The 14,499-nt window shown below is 41.0% G+C and overlaps 1 protein-coding gene across 3 annotated transcripts in view; it reads left to right on the top strand.

The window, feature by feature from the left end:
• LOC143934146 (uncharacterized) overlaps positions 1-14,499 on the top strand; it is a 159,181-nt gene that overhangs the window by 102,904 nt on the left and 41,778 nt on the right. For all 3 annotated transcript variants that reach the window (XM_077457509.1, XM_077457511.1, XM_077457510.1), the window contains 5 exons: positions 3,008-3,187; positions 7,302-7,361; positions 8,812-8,901; positions 11,587-11,738; positions 13,823-13,904. In XM_077457509.1, coding sequence (XP_077313635.1) covers positions 3,008-3,187; positions 7,302-7,361; positions 8,812-8,901; positions 11,587-11,738; positions 13,823-13,904 — 564 coding nt within the window. The remainder of the gene's footprint in view (positions 1-3,007; positions 3,188-7,301; positions 7,362-8,811; positions 8,902-11,586; positions 11,739-13,822; positions 13,905-14,499) is intronic.

Raw genomic sequence — 14,499 nt, forward strand, 5'->3', positions numbered from 1 at the left:
AGTCTATGGGACACGAACATGAAAAATCAAAAGTGCTAATTTTAAGGGTTAATATGCAAGTTATTTTCATAAACATTGTTTGGGGACCTGGGTCCTGCCCCAGGGGACATGTATCAATGCAAAAAGTCATTTAAAACGACTCTTGGCTATAATGAATTGTCGGGTCTCAGGAATACAGATAAAAGTCAGTAAAAAAAACGGCATGGGGGTCCCCCCGAATTCCATACCAGGCCCTTCAGGTCTGGTATGGATATTAAGGGGAATCCTGCACCAAATTCTGTTTAAAAAATGACGCAGGGGTACTCCTCAAAATACATACCAGGCACTTCAGGTCTGGTATGGATTTTAAGGGGAACCTCTGCGCCAAAGTTTAAAAGCAAATGGCATGAATGTCCCCCCAAAAATCCATACCAGACCCTTATCTGAGCACGCAACCTGGCAGGCCACAGGAAAAGAGGGCAGACACTTCAGGTCTGGTATGGATTTTAAGGGGAACCTCCGCGCAAAAGTTGAAAAAAAAATGGCATGAGTGTCCCCCCAAAAATCCATACCAGACCCTTATCCGAACACGCAACCTGGCAGGCCACAGGAAAAGAGGGGGGATGAGAGAGGGCCCCCCCTTCTAAACCGTACCAGGCCACATGCCCTTAACATGGGGAGTGTGCTTTGGGGTAGCCTCATCCCCACAACCCTTTCCCGGTGGTTGTGGGGGTTCTGCAGGCGGGGGGCTTATCGGAATCTGGAAGCCCCCTTTAACAAGGGGACCCCCAGATCGGCCCCTCCCTTTTTGAAATGGTAAAAGGTACATTGTACCCCTACCATTTCCCAAAAAAAGTGTCAAAATGTAAAAAAAAAAAACACAAGACACATCTTGGAACAAGTCTTTTATTAAAAAAATAAAAATGTATTACGAAGTCCATTCCTCTTCTTCTCTCACTCCGTCGACGGATCGGAAAAAATAAATAAAAAAGATCAGCCTCCCTAGGAGGCACCCACCTTATGACGCTTCAGCGCGATGACAGTTGTTTTATAACTGAGGGCGGGGCCCCCTGCTGATGCACGGGGACTTCCCAATGGCTTGCCCGTGGTGTCAGAGGGGGCGGGGTCACCTGTTTACGTACCTGGGTAAAACCCATACCAGGCGACTGGGCTCTCAAGGTGTCAATCTCGCCGATGGAGGCAGTGACATTGACTTCCTCCTTTAGTCCCGCCGTACCTGAAGTCACGTTCAAAACGAACGGACTTTAGTCCATGTGTGGGCAAGTCCGTTCATTTGGAAAGTCTGGCCGTGTGTACACGGCATTACTGTTCGTGGCTGTCCACTGTAAAGGCCCATACACACGATCAAACTTTTTGACAACAAACATGCAAATTAGCAGTTTTGGGGCAACATCTGACCATGTGTACGCTCCATCGGGCAAACTTTTTTGGTTTTCATTGGACTTTCACTAGACTTTTATGTGAACGGACAAATTTTTTACAACATAAGTCCGATGGAGCAAAGTCCGAATGTGTGCAGACAAAACCATCGGACTTTTGTACAAAGTACAAACACGCATGCTCAGAACCAATGCAAAAGATCAGACAACAATACAGAAGTTTATCAAAGGTGGCGCTGGAGTAATTGAACGTCCTCTTTTGAAGTGTCGTCAGTACGTTGAAATGTCACTAAGTTCATGTTTGTTGCCTAAAAAATCAGATCGTGTGTATGCAATACAAACTTATGGCCAATGCTCTTTGTACAAAAATGCAAGGGAAAGTTTGTACAAAGTCTGATCGTGTGTGTGTGGGGCTTTACAAAGCCCTGTCTCCTCATCCATAATAGACGGAACACTGATTCAATTTCCCAACATTGTATCAGTGTTCAGTTGACTGTCTATCATGGATGAGGAGGCGGGGCTTTGTACACACGGTCGGACATTCCGACCACAAAATCCGTCAGGATTTTGTCCGAAACTGGTGTTGCATACGGTCGTTCGGAACGTGATGACGTTCATTCGTTACGACGGGACTATGTTGAGGCTACTAGCCAATAGCTTTGGTCTCGTAATTTAATCTGAGCATGTGTGGCACTTTGTCCGATCGGAATTCTCTACAAATGATCGGAAAAAGTCAGATCGGATTTTGTTGTCGGAAAATTTGAGATCCTGCTCTCAAATTTTTTTAGTTGGACTTTCCGACAGAAAAAGTCCTATAGAGCCCACACATGATCGGATTTTCTGACAATATAATCCGATCGGACCTTTTCCGTCGGAATTTCCAACCGTGTGTACAGGGCATAAGACTGCAGCTGCATGACACAGTAGGAGACACCCGCTGTGTGCAATCAAGGTACTGGCGAGGCTGCAGATGGGCACTGATGAGGATACAGATGGGCACATTGAGACTGCATTGTTGGCACAGTTAGGCTGCAGATAGGCACAGTGAGGCTGCAGATGGGCACACTGAAGCTGCAGATGGGCACTGACAAGGATACAGATGGGCACAGTGAGGCTGCATTGTTGGCACTGATGAGGCTGCTTGCCACCTCCCTGAGGTTGGGATGTCTGCCCGTTTGGCTTCTATGGGTCCTTGTACCAGGGTTTGAGATAAGTGGGGAGTAACAGATTCTAGTAAATATTTGTGGTCCCTACACCAAACAGTATGTGAAAATTACCACTAGGCACAATGGATTCCTCAAAAGCCGGTGAGAAAAACTATAGGTAGTCAATGCCAATTACGGAGTTGATTTTCAAAGGAAAACTGCAGGTCGGGGAATTAAATAAGAGTTTATTTTATCTGAAACAGCCCAGATATGTAATATGATACATGATGAGCCTTCCTTTTTTATTTTGAGCTATTGCTTTATACGATATAAACATTAGGCGATGCTTTAAAACAAATTTTGTAAAAAAAAATAAAAAATAAAAAAAAAAATCATTTTACAGATAGTTTCATGTTTTCTCTTGTACTGTATATAAAGTGGTGATCTCAGCTTTAAAGCAACTCCCCTGACTTTGTTCTCTAGATATGGACCTGTGATTTCTGTAGTACAGAAAATGCCATTAATGAACACACACCGCTTGAGTGTACAGGCGATAGCCAGCTTTACCTGCAGGTGATGGCTGGCAATATTTACACCACGGATGAAGACACCATGCTGGTTTTCTGCATTGACATATCGGGGAGTATGAGTGTGACCATAGAGGTAAGTAACACAGAGTCACGTCATTCAGTTGATCTATCGGTGGAAATGTTACTGTTAACAAGTAAAATTCATACATAGGGGGTTAGTCACTAAAGGCAAATCCACTTTGCACTACAAGTGCACTTGAAAGTGCAATTGCTGTAGATCGCTGTAGATCTGAGGGGAAGCTGTGAAATGAGGGAAAGCTCTGCAGATTTTATCATCCAATCACGTGCAAGCAAAAATGCTGTTTTTTATTTTCCTTGCACATCGACCCTCAAATCTACAGCGACTTTACTTCCAAGTGCACTTGTAGTGCAAAGTGGATATACCTTTAGTAAATAACCTCCATAGTGTTAAAAATAAGACTTAATATGCAACTGCACTCAAAATGGCGAGGGGCACGCATTAACTCTATGCTGGGTCTATACTGCTGTGTGGTACCCCAGTGCATTGTCTTCCCAGCTTCAGGTCTTACCGTGACATCTGGCCCTGGCTATAAGCTGAGCTTTCAAGGTCCCTCTTGGACATTTCCCTCTATATTCCTATATTCCAAGGAAAATGGTATCCATTTTGGGAATGATTGCTGTATGTAATTATTTGTAAGTCTTGAAGAGAAATTTTTGGTTGTTAGACTTTAGTGCTTGAGGGAGATGGTGTATTTTAGGAAGAGGAGGTGCATGCTTGGTATCCTTCACTCTGGTTGACGGTGAGTGTTGTTGTCTTTATTTCAGTCTTAGGGTCCGGGGGGGCATTCATCCATATAAATGCATGTATGCTACCATTATTAGCAAAAGTATCCACTATGGATTAAGCCAGCATAGTGCCACTACCAGTGCACTTTGTTGTCTGAAATTTCTCTGCTCAGCTTCCCTCTGTAAATAGACATATACCACTTTTCCCAGGGAGCACACAGCCACTTACCCGATGTTTCAGCCCTGTTTAAAATATTTTATTAGGAGTAGCTATTAAAAGGCTCACAGCTTATGGCACAACTTATAATATTGCTGTGCCAAAAAGAGATTGGACACATGCCACAGTATTCACCTGCCGGTGAAACCTTTACCACTTTGTACAAATACAATGATGACTAATAAGCAGTCTGTATCAGATTTAGTGCTCTACTAACATGGGTACTTTTGTTACTTACCAAGCTGATTTGGGAGGGAAATGTCTTTCTTTTACCACACAAGAAGACAAAACCAGGGGTCCAACTTTATGCTTGCTTCATAATTCGTTCAAATCATACATTTAAAGTGTATAGTTGTGCTCAAAGGTTTGCATACCCTGGCAGAAACTGTGAAATTTTGGCATTAGTATTGAAAATATGACTGATCATGTCAAAAAACTTTTATTTAAGGACAGTGATCATATGAATCCATTTATTATCACGTGGTTGTTTGGCTCCTTTTTAAATCATAATGATAACAAAAATCACCCAAATAGCCCTGATCAGAAGTTTACATACTGTGGAATGTTAGGCCTTGAAAAAGACACACAAGGTGGCACACACAGGTTAAATATAATTAGAGGGTACTAGTGCGCTTCACCTTGCTAATCAATGTGTAAAGAACAAAAAAAGTATAAATAATATTAATGTGTGGAAGCAGCCTGCAAAAATAGTGATCTCCACACTACTAGTGATACAGTAAAAAATAAATAAATTGCGGCGCTAACCATAAAAAGCATATACAATCAATAATTGACTAAAAAATATATAAAGTGCAATAAGTGTGAATCACCTCACAAAGTGCAAATTGTGCGATTCAATAAATGCAACTAAAGTAATTACTGCGATAATAAATGTGCTCACATAATATATACATGCCCGAAAAGAAAAAAATGTAAAATCCAAGGACATTAAAAAAATGTGCAAAAAACAATTTTATAAAACCAAACAAATATGTAAATAATAAATGCTCATTAATTCCAGTTCATGCAAATGCTTCGTGAACAATAAACAAAGTCCATGCATAAAGGTGACTTCCACGGTGTGTACTAATCCAGTGATTCAATTCAGTGCCAAGTCAGTGCACCACCTGTTTCCCCCAGCCTCTCACCTCAAATACTTGATAAAGAAGCACAATTTAAAAGCCAAAGCTATTCCATCCACAATCGTCCAGCAGCTAGTATCCAGCTGAATCTTTCTTTCCCAGGTTCTTCACCTCTCACATAAGTATAGAACAAAAGGACAGGGGGGCTCTCATGTGTAGTATACAGATTAAACGATTTTAATAACAAAAAGTAGCAACTTACAATTAAGTAGACAACAGCGAATAGATGCAATATCGATCCGAACTTCCGGTCTCGGCCGCGACCGGAAGTGGCAAGTGCAACACCACAGCTCCTTCCCTGACGCGTTGCGTCACGATCACATGACTTTTTCAAAGGGTAATCATTACCCTTTGAAAAAGTCATGTGATCGTGACGCAACGCGTCAGGGAAGGAGCTGTGGTGTTGCACTTGCCACTTCCGGTCGCGGCCGAGACCGGAAGTTCGGATCGATATTGCATCTATTCGCTGTTGTCTACTTAATTGTAAGTTGCTACTTTTTGTTATTAAAATCGTTTAATCTGTATACTACACATGAGAGCCCCCCTGTCCTTTTGTTCTATACTTATGTGAGAGGTGAAGAACCTGGGAAAGAAAGATTCAGCTGGATACTAGCTGCTGGACGATTGTGGATGGAATAGCTTTGGCTTTTAAATTGTGCTTCTTTATCAAGTATTTGAGGTGAGAGGCTGGGGGAAACAGGTGGTGCACTGACTTGGCACTGAATTGAATCACTGGATTAGTACACACCGTGGAAGTCACCTTTATGCATGGACTTTGTTTATTGTTCACGAAGCATTTGCATGAACTGGAATTAATGAGCATTTATTATTTACATATTTGTTTGGTTTTATAAAATTGTTTTTTGCACATTTTTTTAATGTCCTTGGATTTTACATTTTTTTCTTTTCGGGCATGTATATATTATGTGAGCACATTTATTATCGCAGTAATTACTTTAGTTGCATTTATTGAATCGCACAATTTGCACTTTGTGAGGTGATTCACACTTATTTCACTTTATATATTTTTTAGTCAATTATTGATTGTATATGCTTTTTATGGTTAGCGCCGCAATTTATTTATTTTTTACTGTAACACACAGGTTAAAATGGCCATTGAAGTGTAATTTCCCACATCTAATTTTTTAATTGCAATTGGTGTCTGTGTATAAATAGTCATCGAGTTTGTTAGCTCTCATGTGGGTGCACTGAGCAGGCTAGATACTGAGCCACGGGGAACAGAAAAGAACTGTCAAACAACCTGCATAACAAGGCAATGGGATTTTATAATGATAGAAAAGGATGTAAAAAGATACCCAAAGCTCTGAATATGCCAGTCAGTACTGTTCAATCACTTATTAGGAAGTGGAAAATTCAGGGATATTTTAATACCAAGCCAAGGTCAGGTAGACCAAGAAAGATTGCAGCCACAAATACCAGAATTGTTTGGGATACAAAGAAAAACTCACAGGTAACCTGAAATACAGGCTGCTCTGGAAAAAGACAGAAAACAATACAATGATACTTGAACAAAAGTGAGCTGCATGGTTGAGTTGCCAGAAAGAAGCCTTTGAATGCAGCATGTTATCAGATAATACTGGCAGACTATTTGCATTTTTATGCACGAAAGCTGCGCAGAAAAACAAACCTTTACAATCACTTTAAGCCTGCCATAGATGGGTCAAAATTTGGCTGGTTCAGCAGAAATTGGCCACATTTCAATTTACTTATGGGCAGGCTGGTTGTACTGAGGTCAATGTATTGATCAACTTCAGTACAACCAGCAGTTATCATTGTAATCTGATGTTGAGAAATATCCCACTGTCAGAATACAATAGCGCAGCGGGAGGGATTCCCCCATCAACACAGTCAATGGTTAAAGGAAAGAAAATTGCATAATCTTTGGCCAGCCTTAAAGTATTGAAACCATAGGCAGCCAGACAACTAACATTTACAGGAGGTGGTCAGCAAGGACAGCTTTGGTTTTTATCTGAATACCATTTTCTATTAATAGGTGAAGTATAAGAGTACAGCTGAATCTATATGAGATTATTATTATTAGAATTATTCTTCTATTGTAGGTACCACAAGATCAAACCAATGACTTTAACGACCATAATATCTACCAATCAAGAATGGAGGTAAAGATGAACACAACTGATCTCACATATTCAAAAGTCCTGCCAACTGTCCATGTTACTCAACAGAATCCCCCCCCCCTTCCATACTGCACTGAAAAATAAAAAGAAGATTATGCTTGATTTGCAAGAGCAGCACAGACAATTGATATTTACGATATTTTAACAACTGAGAGGATAATATCTGTTTTTGTTTAATTAAATGCAGTGCTAGTGTGCCCATGAGATCTATAAAAAAAAATTGATGTTAAGGGATATATTTTTATTTTTAACTTTCATCATATAGCACAATATTATGAATATATTTATGTTTTTTGCTTTTTTTGTTTTTAATTAATTATAATTTATATGGGAACTGTCCCTGTCCATCTTACTTTAGAGGTGATCACTAGATTTTATCAATATGTACTGCACTAGGAGCTCACTTTTTGACATTAAGCGTATGGCTACTTGTACAAAGGTGTTCTTTCCTAGAACTGGCTACCTTCTGGGTGCAAGTGGGTAATATTCATATTCCTATTTTTAAAAATGTTATTTATACATAATTCATGTCCTAATAAAGACATAAACAAGATGACTATACTTTTAATATTTAAACCTGCATTTAATTTTTGTACAAATGTGACAACAGAAGTAACAAATAATATAAAGGTAATCAGAAACAATAGGAGTATAAACTATCAGGAATGTTTGGCAGGCATTGAGTGCTATATGAAAAATAATAATAAACTTTATTTTATATAGCACCTTTAAAAGTAGCTTCTGAAAGTGCTTTACAAAGAAAACACAAGAAATACACTGGATAAAACAAAGGAAAAAGGGACAATTATATAAAAAAAGCTTCTCTAAAGAAAAAGGTGTTTACATTTGATTCAAATGAGCTTAGATGACTAAGCTGATGTTCTTTGGAAGTTATTTTTTAAGCCTGAGAGAGATATTCATTTGCTTTGCTAACATACTTGGGTGCACTGCGAGCACAATGGTTTGCAATGCACAGCCTATGGCTCTAAGGTGCTTCAAAAACACCACCCGCCCCTGTAATTCAGGCGCCCGGCACCTGAAAAGGGGCCAGGCGCCTGAATGGGGGTGGCTACAGCGGCCGTGGATAGATTCCCAGGTGTGTTAGCAAAGCAAATGAATATCTCTCTCATCCTTTAAGATAACTCTGGAATTCACTTCCAAAGAACATCAGCTTAGTCATCTAAGCTCATTCGAATCAAATCTAAACATTTTCTTTAGAGAAGCTATATTTATAATTGTCCCTTTTTCCTTTGTTTTATCCAGTGTATTTCTTGTGTTTTCTTTGTAAAGCACTTTGTATGAATCTATCCATAGTACACAGAGAGGGTGGCTGGAGAGAGAGGGCGGCGCCGCCCCGTGTGTCCCTAATGGACGCACCGCCACTGTTCAGCTGTGTTGGAATTGCATTGTTAGCTGTGTAATTTTCTTTCAGGCTGTGAAATCTGGACTGATTACAACCCTGCAGTTCCTTCGCAAACAGCATCCTAGGAGAAGAGTGGCACTTGTAACTTTCAGTGATCAGGTAAGATCAAGAAAATATCAAAGACAATAGAGTGTTATAAAATGTACAGAATGCTTAAAAGGGATGGCTAGGTCTCTACATAAGAATGGCATCGTCCCCAACTCAAAAACCTCTACTCCTTTGGCCTTGGTGACTGTACTCTTTTCTGGTTCTCGTCCTACTTATCCCACCCCACCTTTAGTGTCACTTACAATTCTACTTCCTCTTCTCCTCTTCCTTTCTCCATCGGGATCCCTCAAGGTTCTGTTCTAGGACCTTTCCTATTTTCAATCTACACTTCCTCCCTGGGTCAGTTGATAGCTTCCCATGGTTTTGAATACCATTTCTATACTGATGACACCGAAACCCCTCAGCTCACTCCATCAGTCTCCTCATGCATCACCAATTTACTAACAGACATATCAGTCTGAATGTCACACCACTTCCTCAAACTCACTCCAAAACCCAGTTTATAATATTTCCTCCCCCACGTGCCTCTTCCCCTGATTTCTCTGTCAAAATCAATGGCTCAACTATCAAACCATCCTTGCATGCCAAGGTCCTGGGTGTAATCCTGGATGCTGAACTATCCTTTCGGCCCAACATCCAATCACTGTCAAAAGCTGGCCACCTCCACACATGGTGGTCCTGTCCAAAAGTCAACAGATTCTGGATAAGAATTTTTAACTTGGTGTATTCGGTGACCGGAGTGAATATACCTAAAAATGTTAAAACAGCTCTATTTTCTGACCTCTCGAATGACCTGCCTAAACACCTCAGATCCCTCATTTCTTTCATTTTTTTGGCAGCTAGGATTGCCATAGCGCGTGCATGGAAAACTTCTCAAATAAACCTGGTGCTCGTCAAAAATAAAATTTCCTGGATCATGATTAATGAAAAATTGACTAGTATTCTCCGAGACCAACAAAACCGATTTGAAAAGATATGGAATCCCTGGGTTAGATATCTTCAGTCACCGTGGGGGGGGGGGGTCAGTGGGCTGGAGCGTGGAGATCGTCTATACACTCTCTCTTTTCTCCCCTTTTACTCCTTTTCTTTTCCCTTCTTCTTCTGCTCTACTTTTTTTCTTTTCTTTTCTCCTTTGTCTCTTTTCTTTTTACTCTTTCTTTTGCGTAAAGGGTCACTTTGTTCCCATAGTTGGGTTCTCATATGCGTGGCAGTGGACTTTATGGAGCATCTAAGGCAGCACGCGTTCACTATTAAATGACTACTACAACTCCGAGCTGGTTTACAGGTCTCTAACTCATGACAATTTTCTATGGTAAACTACAAAGGCTTTTGTTAGTATTGTCTGATATTTAATGAATAGTCCTGGCAGGTGAAGGTTGGTTATTCTATATATTACCAGTTTGTTGATATGTGTTTTAATATAAATACTTATGGCTTCTTTCGTACGGATCTGAGACTTACAACTGTAACATGAATGTGAACTAAATATGTATCGAAGTGAACCCTTGTTACTGATGGAAAAAACATAATTTCAATAAAAATCATTGAAAGAAAAGCTGGCCACCTCATCCTCCACAACAGCTCCAAGATACGCCCTTTCCTAACCAATGACACCACAAAGCTTCTAATTCACTCCCTGGTTATCTCTCGCCTCAACTACTGCAACTCCCTCCTCATTGGCTTACCTTTACATAGGCTATCCTCCCTTCAGTCCATCATGTATGCTGCTGCCAGGCTTAAAGCGGGGTTCCACCCTAAAGTGGAACTTCCGCTGATCGGAACCCTCCCCCCCTCCGGTGTCACAATTGGCACCTTTCAGGGGGGATGGGGGTGCAGATACCTGTCGAAGACAGGTATTTACACCCACTTCCGGGCATAGACTCCCACGGGAGTCTACGCTTCTTCCTGTCCCTGCGCGCTGTCTGCTGGGACACACACGGGTCCCAGAGACAGCGCGGACAATTCCTATTGCGCTGCGCGACTCGCGAATGCGCAGTAGGGAACCGGGAAGTGAAGCCACTTCGCTTTACTTCCTGATTCCCTCACCTAGAATGGTGGCGGCAGCAGCCGAGAGCCGATCGATCGGCCTTGTCATCGCTGGACCCCGGGACAGGTGAGTGTCCATTTATTAAAAGTCAGAAGCTGCAGTATTTGTAGCTGCTGGCTTTTAATATTTTTTTCCACAGTGCAGTCCCGCTTTAACTACCTTACAAACCACTCAGTGTGTGCTACCCCTCTCTGCCAATCCCTCCACTGGCATCTACTCACCCAACAAATTAAATTCAAGACACTAACAATAACTTTACAAAGCAATCCACAACTCCTTCCCTAGCTACATCATTAACCTAGTCTCAAAATACCAACCAAATTGTTCTACTCATTCCTTCCAAGACCTACTGCTCTTTAGCTCCCTTGTCAGCTCATCCCACTCTTGCCTCCAGTACTTCTCCAGAGCCGATCCCATCCACTTTCAGACAATCACTGAAAACTCATCGCTTCAGTTATTACCTTTTGTATCTCTTGACCCTCTTTTCTACTGTCTGGCCTTTTGTAAAGCTCTGCGTAAACTGTCTGCGCTATATAAATCCTGTATAATAATAATAATAATAATATTCATAATATTAATTGTGTGAATGTTTCAGTATCAAAATGGGTTATTGTGGATAATACCTGATTTCTTCTGGGCTGCATTGATTTGAGCTGCTAATATGCATGTGATGGTAATTTATTTTCCAGGTGAAGATATATGGAGATTGCAGTATACAGCCACAAATGTTGGAGGACTGTGAACTTCTAGACACCGATTACCTAAAATCACAAGGCAAGAATCAGCCAGTGCCACAAATATTAGGAGAGACTCTGCATGTGCTGGAGGCCCAAATTGTAAGGTAATGATGCCTGTTTTGTATCAAAGGGGCCAGTAAACCTAAAAAAGAAGTTCTGGCTCTTTTGGATGTTTTGCAAGCAGTGAGTGAGCAGGTGTTTAAAATTATATATAGAAAGTATCAATGGGGGTTATTTACTAAAGGAAAATCCACATTGCACTGCAAGTGCACTTGAAAGTGCACTGAAAGGGCACTTGGAAGTAAACTCACTGCAGATCCGAGGGGGACATGCAAGGTAAATAAAAAACAGCATTTTAGCTTGCACATGATTGGATGATAAAGTCAGTAGAGCTTCCACTCATTTCAGATCTACCCCTTAGGCTGCGTACACACGGGCGGACTGTCTGTCCAACTAAGTCCGTCAGACAATCCGACAGACAGTCCGTCCTACTTTTGAATGAACGGACTTGACCACACACGATGAACAGACAGTCCGCTGAAAGCTTGCGCGATGACGTGTACAGCACGTACGACGGGACTAGAAATACGACGTCCAATACACTGCAATGCAACCTTCTGCCGTGTAAATCCTTTCTGAGCATGCGCCATACTTAGTCCGTCCAACTTGCCTACTCACGAGCGGACTGTCCGCTGAAACCAAGTTTGGACGGACAATATTACGGAAATTCCGAAAGACTTAGTCCGCCAGACTGTCCGCTGAAAAAGTCCGCTGAAGCCCACACACGAGCGGACTGTCCGCTGAAACACGTTTCAGCGGACCAAGCCTGTCAGACAGTCCGCCCGTGTGTACGCGGCCTTAGATTTAGAGCGACTGCACTTCCAAGTGCACTTTCAGTGCAAGGTAGATTTGCCTTTCGTAAATAACCCCCAATGTGTTTAGCCAACATCCCCAAGGAAAGCAATTTCCAGAAAGTTCATCCTCTAGGGATTGATAATACAAAAAATGCGCCTTAATTAAATGGCAAAAAAACACACATGGAATTTGACTCAAATGGAAATAAAATCTACTTCCTAAAAGCTTGAAAACCACTTAATAACTGGTTAATAACCATTCCCCTTATTTACATTGAATTGGATGGGTTAAAAACAAGTTGCCCACAAAACAAGAGGCATCTCAGTGATCATGTTAAGATGGCACTCTCAACCTCACCCTGAACAGATGTTTTTCTAGCTTGTGGTACAACAATTTAAGTGCCAGCAGATTTGTGGAGTGCACGACTAATAGTTGTCCTGTGGACAGATTCTCCCACCTGAGCTGTGGGTCTCTGCAGCTCCTCCAGAGTTACCATGGCCCTCTTGGCTTCTCTGATTAATGCTCTTCTTGCCTGGCCTGTAAGTTTAGGTGGACAGCCATGTCTTGGTAAGTTTGCAGTTGTGCCCTACTCTTTCCATTTTCAGATGACGTATTGAACACTGCTTCGTGAGATGTTCAAAGATTGGGATATTTTTTTATAACCTAACCCTGCTTTATCCCTGACCTGTCTGGTGTGTTCCTTGACCTTTATGATGCTGTTTGTTCAGTAAGGTTTTCTAACAAACCTCTGAGGGCTTCACAGGTTGACTCTATTTACTAATTAGGTGACTTCTGAAGGCAATTGGTTCCTCTAGATTTTAGTTAGGGGTGTCAGAGCAAAGGGGTCTGAATACAAATGCACTAAGGTTTTCTAACAAACCTCTGAGGGCTTCACAGGTTGACTCTATTTACTAATTAGGTGACTTCTGAAGGCAATTGGTTCCTCTAGATTTTAGTTAGGGGTGTCAGAGCAAAGGGGGCTGAATACAAATTATTTGTAAAAAAAAATTGAAAACCTTTTATTTCCTTCCACTTCACAGTAATGTGCCACTTTGTGTTGGTCTATTACATAAAATCCCAATAAAATACATTTACGTTTTTGGTTGTAACATGACAAATGTGGAAAATTTCAAGGTATATGAATTTTTTTCAAGACACGGTATGTTAAGAGCCTGGACTGGGTTTTTACTCATTGCAGTGCTCCAGCTTATCACAAGCAGATCCAACCCATAGGTCAGCCTTTGCAATTGTCTGAATTAAAAGATGCTCTTAATACTGTAAATAAGAGCTGGAATTATGCTTTCATTAAAATTGGTTTTATTTAATTATTTAGCCTGCAAGAAAATGGTGCTACAGCACTGGGTCCTGCAGCATTGGTGTCTATAGCTATGGCCTCCAACAGACCGGGATCTAAGGTAAGTGAGTCACAATTTGACCAGAGGCAGCTGAAGGGCCTGTGAAAGGGCCTTCCTTCACTCCAGGTGGGCTTTGCATTACCATGTTTATGGGAATGTAAAACCAGCTTAAAGCAAGTGAAATACAGGTTAAAATGAGGGAAGGTCAATGTACCTGCAAATGTCAATGAATTTAATGAGCCCATTGACACAGACCATAAAGTGTACCTAAACCTAAAAAAATGTTTTAATATATTGCAGCCTACCAATTCTTAAATGTAATGGCTGCATTATTTTAAGGCTTTTTATGCTTTATTTTCTTCTGGTAATCCTGCAAGTAATACACTTTCTTTCCTAGGGTGATAACGCTCATTCACTGTACTCTATTTACGGGGGGCAGCTTAGTTACCTAAGGCTGCTCTCCTGATTTGTGCTACATTAAATGAATGTACTGTATGTTGCACTAATTAGAACTCTAATAACATGTTTGAGATTTTAGTTTGGTCCACAGGAAGTTACACGGATACAAGGTTTCTGACAGGATCAACAGGTATTTTTCTGTATTTGCAGAAAACTTACTTGGCATTTAACATCTTCATTGTGAAAAATATCTTTA

Source organism: Lithobates pipiens, unplaced genomic scaffold (assembly GCF_037356315.1).
Source record: "Lithobates pipiens isolate NorthernLeopardFrog02 unplaced genomic scaffold, aLitPip1_a1.2 Scaffold_27, whole genome shotgun sequence".
NCBI lineage: Eukaryota > Metazoa > Chordata > Amphibia > Anura > Ranidae > Lithobates > Lithobates pipiens.